Source organism: Sinocyclocheilus rhinocerous, unplaced genomic scaffold, assembly GCF_001515625.1.
Source record: "Sinocyclocheilus rhinocerous isolate Xijiao unplaced genomic scaffold, SAMN03320098_v1.1 scaffold1830, whole genome shotgun sequence".
NCBI lineage: Eukaryota > Metazoa > Chordata > Actinopteri > Cypriniformes > Cyprinidae > Sinocyclocheilus > Sinocyclocheilus rhinocerous.
The window spans coordinates 345,588-356,954 of NW_015650704.1; the positions used below are offsets into that span (position 1 = coordinate 345,588).

Consider the following 11,367-nt stretch of genomic DNA (forward strand, 5'->3'; position numbering starts at 1 on the left):
GAGGGGTTATGACGTCATTGGCAGGCGACACAATGACACTATGGACACGCTCCGTGTCTCTAGTTAAAATTGCTTATTTCTCTGGATTTAAACATTCTTCGAAACATTTGGGATAATGTAAGTACACAAGTCAGCAAAATATATAACACTGTTCTAGTGGTTTTCGGATATTTAAATAAAAAAATCTTACATATTGTGCCTTTAAGTATTCCAAAGTATTTAGATTATATTACTAAAATTAAGTTAGAAAATACTTTTTAAAGCATGTATTTTGTAATCTGTAACAAAATACATTTTAAAATTAATCTTCCCAAATCCCAACCCTGTGTGTATACACACACACACACACACACACACACAAAACAATTATACAATTTAATATAAAAAATAAAAATATATATTAATTTTGACCTTTGTTGTGTTTTTGTTATTTTTAGTAAATTTAAAAAAAAGTTTAGCCTATATATTTTTTATGAATTTTATTTCATGTTTTAAGTTATATGTTCCATTTTAATTTTCCTTCAAGTTTTTAATTTCGTTGCATGTTTTTGTCATTTTTAGTTTTTTCTTTTTTAATAATATATAGTGTATATAGTGTTTATTAACTGTACAGTTTTAGTTATTTTAGTACATCATGTTAAACTATATTCAAATGAGAAATGTTGAACTAGCTGAAATGAAAAGTATATTTTATTTTATTTCCATTAATATTCAAGTTACGAAAATGTTTTGTTTTTAATTGTTAATATTAACCAAATAAGTATATTACAATAACCCTATCAGGATGGATGGATGGATGTATAGATGGATAGATAGATATGGATAGATGGATAGCTATAGAGGATGGATAGATATAGAGGATGGATGGATAGATAGGTAGATGGATGGATGGATGGATAGAAAGATGGATAGATATAGAGGATGGATGGATGAATAGATAGATTCCGCTCTCTCTCGGTCTCACCGTCTTCATCGGTCTGGACGTGGATCTCGGGGCTCTCTTTGACTCCCTCACGGTTGCGCAGCAGCATCCTGACGCTGAGGTTGGTGAAGGGCGAGAGGTTGTGGATGGTGTGCTGGCTGCCGTGTGCCGCCTCCTCCCTGCTCTCCTCCTTGCCTCCTCCTCTGGCGCGGTACTGCACCGTCAGGCTGTAGTTGTGGCAGCGTGTCACGTTGTAGCCCAGCGGCTCCCAGCGAAGCGTCACCTGACGAGCCTTGATGTCCACCACCTTCAGCTGCTGCGGTTCATGCATGGGCTCTGAGAGAGAGAGACAACAACACGCAGTGTTGGGGGAAGTTACTTTTAAAAGTAATGCATTACAATATTGCGTTACTACCTAAAAATAACGAATTATGTAACTTAGTTACTTTTTATGGAAAGTAATGCGTTTTGTTACTTTTCGAAAATATGAATAGTTCACTTTTATTTAACAAAACATTGTGCCTTTGTTAAAGAGAGAGAGAAAAACAAATAGGATGCGCTTTCAGCCGTCTATAGGTTTCCTTGAACTTTGAGGCGCAATCACAAAAATTAAACGGAGCTCAGAAACTGTAGCGCAGTTTTTTTGTTTTTGTTTTTGTTAATGTATTAATTATTTAAGTGAAACATTTTGTGTAGGCCTATTTATTTTCTTCCTTTTATATATGTAGTTTTATTCTGTTTTTCTCCCTTCACTGAAGCGCGGCTTCTGTTGTTGTTTGTGCTGCTATTTGCGCATGCACTGAACCCCTGAAAAGAGGGAGGAAATTATCTCTGGTATTTTTAATGGTCACTAAATCTAATTTAACATTCTAGTTTTTTCGGTTAATGGTTAATCATCGGTTAACGAGCGTCAGTTATCGGTCAAGAAAATTACCAAAATGAACAACCCTAACATTTTGGGGGGGTCCCCCACCACGCGGGACCCCCCCGCAGTGCGTGCCCTGCGTGCCCGTCCGCTACGCCACTGGCTGTCACTCAATACATGGAAACAAAGTAACTAGCGTTAATTATTTGAAAAAGTAACTCCGATATTTCCTTCTAAATTAAAAAGCAATGCGTTACTTTACTAGTTACTTGAACAAAGTAATCTGATTATGTAACTTGTGTTACTTGTAATGTGTTACCCACAACACTGACAACACCATAATGATGCAATGAAAAACACCAAGCATTCACGCAAGCAGAATGCCAAAAACACATGATAGTTTGTAAGAAACATTCTCAATACAGCAGCCCACACCGACACACAACACAAAACCTTCCCAACAACATCTGAAACCACATCAGATCTGCCCTAAACACGTCATGTATATTCATGTTATATTTACATAAACCAAAACTAAACATTGTCATCATTTACTCAACCTCGTGTCATTCCAAACTGATACATTATTTGATTTATTACATTATTTGACTGTGAAACACAAGAAGATGCAACAATACAGCAGTTCACAGCAACCACAATTGTGAAGATCCAAAAAAGGACAAAATTTCATTTATATTGCATTTATATTACTGAATTTATATCTCACAATTTTAGAATTTTTCTTACAATTAATTAATTAGTTGGGCTAACCAAGACTTGTCATAGCACTTGCATTTTATTGCTCTTCTGTTGATTTTGATTGCTTCTATTGTCCTCATTTTGGATAAAAGCATCTGCTAAATGATTAAATGTAAATGTAATTCTGATTTTAAATCTCACAATTTTAGAATTTTTCTTGCAATTCTGAATTTATATCTCTATCTAGAGTTTTTATCTCATTTGATCTAATTTACTACATGGTGGAAACAAAAAGCAGAATTGCAAAATGTAAAAACTGTAGAAAAAAAGCAGAATTGTGAGATATAAACATGGAATTATGAGAGAAAAGATAAATAAATCAGAATTCTTTATATTTACATAAACCAAAACTAAGCATTGTCATCATTTACTCAACCTCGTGTCATTCCAAACTGATACATTATTGAGTTATTACATTATTTGACTGTGAAACACAAGAAGATGCAACAATACAGCAGTTCACAGCAACCACAATTGTGAAGATCCAAAAAAGGACAAAATTTCATTTATATTGCATTTATATTACTGAATTTATATCTCACAATTTTAGAATTTTTCTTACAATTAATTAATTAGTTGGGCTAACCAAGACTTGTCATAGCACTTGCATTTTATTGCTCTTCTGTTGATTTTGATTGCTTCTATTGTCCTCATTTTGGATAAAAGCATCTGCTAAATGACTAAATGTAAATGTAATTCTGATTTTAAATCTCACAATTTTAGAATTTTTCTTGCAATTCTGAATTTATATCTCTATCTAGAGTTTTTATCTCATTTGATCTAATTTACTACATGGTGGAAACAAAAAGCAGAATTGCAAAATGTAAAAACTGTAGAAAAAAAGCAGAATTGTGAGATATAAACATGGAATTATGAGAGAAAAGATAAATAAATCAGAATTCTGTGTTGATATCTCATCACAGTTACCTTTTATATTGTTTCATTCTATGGTGCAAACGGCCTTCCATATTCACTCATATGCTTTGTGCTTTATATTCCAAATCCATCTGACATCAAATAATGATTGTTAGAAGAGCACATGTAGTTAAGCATCTTTATTGTGTCACTGTTGTAAGAGCCGTGTGAAGATTCAATGTGTTCATGCACAAAGTCAGTCACAGAGGTTTGGAGTGACATGAGGGGAGTAAATGAAGACTGAGTGAACCGTCCCTTTAAACAGACGCACACAAGCTGGTTTCTGATTGTGCGGCTCGTGGACTTGAATCAGAGCCCTGATCCCGTTTCTGCGGGTCTGGAAACACGAGAGAGACTCCTATAAGCCACTCCAGGATCAAAGCAGCAATCAGAGCAGATGAAAGACTGCATCTAATACAGCAGAACCAAGACGAGCATCAGACATCTGATCAACATCTGCTCAATGCATACCAAACACACAGAATAAAACAACTGCTTCTGTTCCTCTTTTGTAAGTCGCATTGGATGAAAGAGCCTGCTGAATGCATACAGTAAATGTACAGTACATGTAGAATCTGCTAAATAACTAACAAAATAAAAAGCATCTTAAAAATTGATTGGTTTTGTTAGTCCAGAATACTGTATTTTCCAAAATACAAGTCACGTTTTTTATCAACTGAAACATGATATAGGCCTATATTTTATACTAATATTTTTCAAACTGTGTTGATGATCCAAACATGAAGAAGCAAGAGAACGGAAGCTTGTGGAAACAGGATGATGGAGGTAAACTGTCATTTTATCTTCTGGAAAACATGCATATCTTCAGTCGCTTCTGAAGGGCAGCAGTGAACGAAATCAGAAGATTTTTCTCCGTCTGTCTCTGTCTCTCTCTGGATGGAGTTCAAGGCCTCAACACACACTAATAGGATCAATTTCCATTCTCGCTTAAATCTGAAGTCCATTTCTCTGGAACTTAACATTTTCCCACCTATTAGATCCAGACAGTAACATCTCTCAGGTTTGTCATAGTGTTGATATATAAGTAACCGCTTCATGCATCATATGTATTATATTAGTATGTAATAATAGTATCTAATAGTAGTATGGCTGCATGATATTGGTAAAAACTGACATTGTGATAGTTTGATTTTCTGCAACATTTCACCAGAAATTTCACCAGATGATTTGAATAGCTATATATTTGGGGGGAAAATTACCATTTAATGAGTTATTTTGGTTTGTTCATCTGCCAATAAATAAATAAAAACAGCTGAAAAGGCCATTATTGCAATGTTTTTAAAGTGTGAAATCCTTTTAGGCCTGCAAGATTTGGGAAAACTTTTGTTGTTCATTTTTGAGTTTATAAGAATCAGTAAATTTGGTCAATTTGCTTAAACCATCTTTACCAGAATCACTATGCTGGTCAACCAGCACTAAATCATCTTTCTGAAGAATCTGCTTTCACAAAGCGTTCAATGAGTCTGAAAATGTTTTACTGCTCCTCACATCTGAAGACAAATATGTGAAGTGACCGTCAAAGACCAACATTATTTGAGCAAAGCAAACACACAGTCTAGACAGACGAGACGCACCGATATCAACAACACAGTCACTAATAAGCTGTTTGTCTCAAGGCCAGAGGACTTTAACAGACTTTAACAGACGCCAGGCTATAAAACACATTCAGACTCTTAATTCAACCCTTTTACATGCAGCGGGAAGCTCTTCTCTGAAAATTTAAATTAAAATTAAAAATAAAAATACAATTAAAAATAAAAATAAAAATAAAAATAAAAATAAAAATAAAAATAAAATTAAAATTAAAATTAAAATTAAAATTAGTTGTTTTGATGACCCAGGACGAACAGGTCATTCTGATTATAAAATTGTTTATAAAAAACACTTTACTTCAAGCCTTTACGTACAGTATAATGCATTAAGTTCAAGTTATGCATAATTCTTAAATGTATGTTATAATGCATTATATCTTTAAATAATTGTAACCAAAATTTAAATGCATTATAATATTTGCAGATTCCTAAATCAGTTAAATCTGGTTGCTTGTCATGTGTTTTAATGCATTGCACATTCTGAAGATGTAATAATAAATAGATAAGTCTTATAATACATTATACCAACAATTATTTATGGGATAACTGAATGCATTATAAGGTGCATTAATAAATGCATTAAAATACTTTTATAATGCATTAAATATAAAGGCTTCAAGTGTTACCAGATTAATAAATGCAGCTATCCATCAAACATCGTCTTCATTAATTCACCTGAATATTGCTGCTGTTTCATAACATGATTTTAGCACAGTGCATGCCCAGCCTCGGGTGGCTCGTCGCCGTATTGTTCAATGACAGACACTCTGAATGTTTCAGAAGAATGAAAGGTCGTCTCAGATGTTTGCATGTTCCTCTGTGAAGCTCGTCCTTGACTGTCCAGACCTGACAGCCGAACGCTCGCTAAATGATTAAATGCTAATGGAAGGAAGTCAGATAAAAACAGAACACACGCACGCATTACAGGTATGAATGCATGCTCACGTACGCTGTAGAGAACGAGTGATGGGTAAAAAGACGGAGTGAACTCTATGGGTGAATTCTCTAAGGTCGATATAAGACCAATACAGCCACATTTATCCTTTTCACAATTTTCTAAGTTCAGCAAATGATATAAAAAAATATGACATTGATTTTTGTGCTTTACAAAAGGAAAAAGGCAGGAACAGCGTGTGAATCAAGCTCAGCTTTAAAAGCTATTGATTTTTTGGAGAATTGGCTGTACACACAGAATGATTTGTGTGATTATTTAAGAAAGCGTCTGAAATGTGACCCACGAGCTCTAGTGCGCCATTATTCAAGTGCTCTTATTTCCAGACATTTCCTCCCTATTTATGTGAAAACCACTTAAGAATGAGGAGGAGACGAGAAAACACGAGCCGAACGTAAGACGATTCAAACGGCTGCGGACCAACCCCAACAGCTACACGATCATCGATATTCTTTAAAAGTCTCCTGAATCACTTTCAAAACACAGTCTGTAAGGTAACTGACTGACAAACTAGCTAAAAAAAACAAACAAACAAACAACAAAAATATGGAATATGACTGAAAAATAAACTCCCTTTTTTGGGGTCTCTTCACATTTATTTTGTATTTACTTTGTATTAAATGAATACTTCAGCCAAATATGAAAATGTGTTCACTCTCAGGCCATCCGAGATCAGGATGAGTTTGTTTCTTCATCAGGTTTGATACACACACAGAGACACTCACACACACACACAGAGACACTCACACACACACACAGAGACACACACACACACACACACACAAACGTAATGTTGGTGAATAGTCCAGAGAGACAGAAACATTATCAGCATGTTTAACGACGTCAGTCATGGAGAAACACCTCAGCAATGACTGAATCAGGCCAATTTCTGCTTCAATACAGAGAAAACGTGCCATACACAACCGTAAAAACACACACAGACTCAATGAAACACCAACACAACTGTAAAAATGACCAATCTTTTTTACATTTCTTATTTTAGCTTATTACATAAATCAAACAATTTAGTAAAAAAAAAAAAGAAGAGGAAGAAGAAGAAACAACAGCTATTGGTGAGTGGAGCGAGAAAAACTGCACCTGTTGTAAAATGTTCTGATGCTTTTGCTGGAAAATAAAACAAAAACGGAGCAAGAACACAAACCTTACGATTTACTGTGAGGAAACAAATCAAACATCTGACACAACCCTGCTTCTCAAATACTGTAAACGTCAGTACAGTAACAGTGATATAAAGCCCAAACCTGCTTCTCCACTGTGTCTCGTGTGTTAAACTGTAAACGTGAGTCGTGACAGAGCAAACACAACGAGCATATGACGGCTAAATGATGCTCTCACCAGCGGCTAATTGAATTATTTCAGTGTGACATTTAGATGGAACTATTAGCGGCTCTTTATCATTACAGCTTGACATTTAAATAATGTTTTCTAAATTATCAGCACATTATTGGCTCCTGTTCATCCTAATGGCTAATTCACATCACCTTTATCATGCAAATAGATGACATGATTACACCACACCAGACTAGACATGACCAGACAATGAGAGAAGTGTGTGGGTGACCATTTAGAGCTATAAAGTATAAAATTATACGTATATGTGCACATACAAACTACTGCTCAAAAGTTTGGTCGGTACGTTTTTTTAATGTTTTCGAAAGAAAAAAAGTCTCTACTGCTCACCAAGGCTGCATTTATTTGATTAGAAATACTGAAATATTATTCGTTTTTAAAATAACTTATTTATATGTGAATATATTGTAAACTGTAATTTATTTCTGTGATCAAAGCTGTATTTTCAGCATCATTCCTCCAGTCTTCAGTGTCACATGATCTTCAGAAATCATTCTAATATGCTACTTTGCTGCAATTCTTTCCCTTGTTTTAATTAAATCAAACTGAGGGAATGAATTAATACAACATGGGAATGATGAAATAAATTGAGGGTACCAATTAAGTTTTTGTTGGCTTGTCATGTGCAGCTCCACAATCATATGTTCCTTAATAAAAGCTCTCTGTTTAATATAAGCAAGTTTGTCACTGTACTATTATATTGTCATAAGCATAAAAAATAATTTTCAAGCATTGGCCATGCATTGTAACCCAGCATAAAGTATCATAAAGCATTGTGACGCATTTTAATGCAATATAAAGCATTGTAACACTGTAATGCAGCATAAAGCATCATAACACATCATAAAACAATGTAACATATCATAAAACATCTTAATGCATCATAATGCAACAGAGCATCATAAAGCATTGTAACGCAACAAAGCATCGAAACGCATCGTAACGCATCATAATGCATCATAACGCAACAAAGCACCGTAACGCAACATCATAAAACATCGTAACATATCTTAATGCAACAAAGCATCATAACCCTTCACCACGCATTGTAACGCAATATAAAACATCGTAACATATCTTAATGCAACAAAGCATCATAACACTTCACAACGCATTGTAACGCATTGTAATGCAACAAAGCATCATAAAGAATGGTAACTTTATTGTAACACAACAAAATCATCATAAAGCATTGAAACGCACTGTAATGCAACAATGCAACAAAGCATCATAAAGTATCACAATGCATCATAACGCAACACAAAGCATCATAATGCATTGTAACACATTCATTAATAAAAGTTCTCTGTTTCATTTAAGCAAGTTTGTCACTGTACTGTGTTCTTGCTGTAAGAATAATAAAGAATCAACCAGCATTGATTTTGTTCAAAGAAAGGGAAGGATCCAAAGATAAAGATCAAAGTAAGTGCTACAAATCCTGAGCACCACTGACAAATATCTTGTAAAATGTGCGGCGTAATCGGTAATATCGATGCGGTCACACGTTTATTTTAATGGGTTTACGTATTAATTTCTCAGATGTGGCTTTATCATTTGCATCTTCACTCGGTCCGATCGCACTTATTACCGTGAGAGTGTAGTTGAGTTTTCACACTGTCACTGATAATGTGATCCGCTCAGTCTGAAGGTGATTGCTTCTTCGTTCTCTGTCTCGCGTCTCTCTCCATCTCTGATGGCTGTATTGACGGACGCAGCGGATCGCTCCTCACACTAGTTAATGAAACGCAGCTCTTCTAGCAGGCGCTTTAATGAGTTCAGCGGTGTGACCCGTCGGGCTCGATCTGATTTGTTAGATTGATGTGTCGATCTGCTCGTGAAGATCAGGAGGTCACGGGGTCACGCTTTAACATGAAGTGAAGCGGGTCGCACCCCATGAACCCAATCACTAGAGCGATGGTGTTACCGTGGCAACCGAGCGTGAGATCGATGCTCAGTGTTCAACTGGAGTCTGTGCTTGGGATGGAGATCAGAGAGACTGAGAGTTATTTAGCGTCAAAACTAATGCTCACTGCCCTCAAAACAACTTCCAACTTACACAACCGCTATCATTCAAAAGTGTTTCCTGAAAGAAATTATTACTTTTATTCATCAAGGATGCATTAAACAGTAGAGACATTTATAATGTTACAAAAGATTTCTATTCAAATGTGGCTGTTTTAATAAAACAAGACAATTAATTCTTAATTCATGGCCACAGGTTAATTCAAACAAGGAAAGAAATCAATAAGTCGTGGGAGCAATATATATATATATAACTCATTCCATATCAGCAGAATAGTGTGGTACAGAAAGTCTATGTCCGTAAAACAGGTTCTGAATGAATTATGTTAATGATACTTAATGGTCAAAAGTAATAGGTCAATATTATTAAATTGCAGACAAAGATTTTGAATAGCTAGGCGGGCTTGTACACTATATTGCCAAAAGTATTGGGACACCCCCTTCTAATGAACAGGTTTGACTACTTTAGTCATATAATGATATTCTAGGGAATTGTGTGCTTCTAATTTTATTGCCTACCAATAGTTTCAACAGGACCATTTTCTATTCTAACACAACAATGCCTCTTTTTATAAGGCAAAAAGAAAAGAAGAAAAACGATTGATTCAGTCAGTGTGGAAGAACTGGACTGGTCTGCAGAAAGCCAAGTCCTAATCCCAGCTGAACACCTCTGCTGTGACTTTAAATGCAGACCTTGAGTCAAAAACTCATCACCAAACACCTGTGAGTTGTACATAAATATGGACAAATGGGACACCCCCTTCTTTAGAACAGAAAAAGGCACTTCCAAAACTGTGGCAACAAAGATGGAAATACAATTTTTAAATACATGAATTATGTTTCCATCGAATTACAGTTTAAGTCACTTCCTTGTTGACTTCAAGAGAGAGAGCGGGAGGTTGCTGCTTGGTGTAAACACACGAATCGGATATAGGCAACAAATCAGAATTGGGCATCAAGATCTGCAGTGTAAATGAGGCCTATAATGCATAATGCATCATAGAGCATCAGGCATATAACACGTGACATATCATAATGTATCATAATGCATAGTGCATCATAAAGCATAATACATCATTATGCATCATAGTGCATAATACATCATAACACATCATGACGCATCATAATGTATCATAATGCATAATGCATCATAGCGCATCATGCATATAACAAATGGCGCATCATAATGTATCATAATGCATAGTGCATCATAAAGCATGATACATCATTATGCATCATACTGCATAATACATCATAACACATCATGACGCAACATAATGTATCATACTGCATAACGCATCATAACACATCAGAAAGCATCATTATGCATAACGCTTTATTATACATCATAATATATCATAATGCATAGTGCATCATAATGTATAACACATCAAAACCCATCATAAAGCATGATAAGGCATCATAAAGCATCATAACAGTCATCCATATGAGTCATGCACTATATTTCAGCTCTTCAGACCCACATTCCCGCTGATACTCTCTGAAAATCAAATGAATTGCGAACTTTTGAGGAAGTAAGAGTGAAAGTAAATGCTGACAGAATGAACTCTCCCGTCTGCTGTGTAAGAGGGCTGAAGGTTTGGGTCTAATGAAACATGTTTTCTCTGCGTGATTCATCTGACAACATAGACGGATATGGAGAGAGATGAGTTTACAAACAGCCTGCAAAGTGCTGATTCCTTTCTTATTTATTTAATTCCTCCAAACGCTTTCAAATCAAACTTAAAAAAATAAAAGCAGACAAACAGTCAGGAGTGAATTTATCTTCATTAGCGCTGAAGCTCATCTGCTTCCACTCAGCTGCCATTACTGATGATGAACGAGAAGAAGAACGACAGATGAAAAAAAACAGACATGGGGGAAAAAGACAAGAAAGAAAGAAACTTAAGAGTGAAAAAAGAAAGAAAGAAAGAAAGAAAGAAAGGAA

The 11,367-nt window shown here is 35.3% G+C and overlaps 1 protein-coding gene across 1 annotated transcript in view; it reads right to left on the minus strand.

Moving 5' to 3' along the window:
* LOC107712392 (receptor-type tyrosine-protein phosphatase mu) overlaps nt 1–11,367 on the minus strand; it is a 251,734-nt gene that overhangs the window by 111,714 nt on the left and 128,653 nt on the right. The window contains exon 8 of the mRNA XM_016517630.1: nt 965–1,258. Coding sequence (XP_016373116.1) covers nt 965–1,258 — 294 coding nt within the window. The remainder of the gene's footprint in view (nt 1–964; nt 1,259–11,367) is intronic.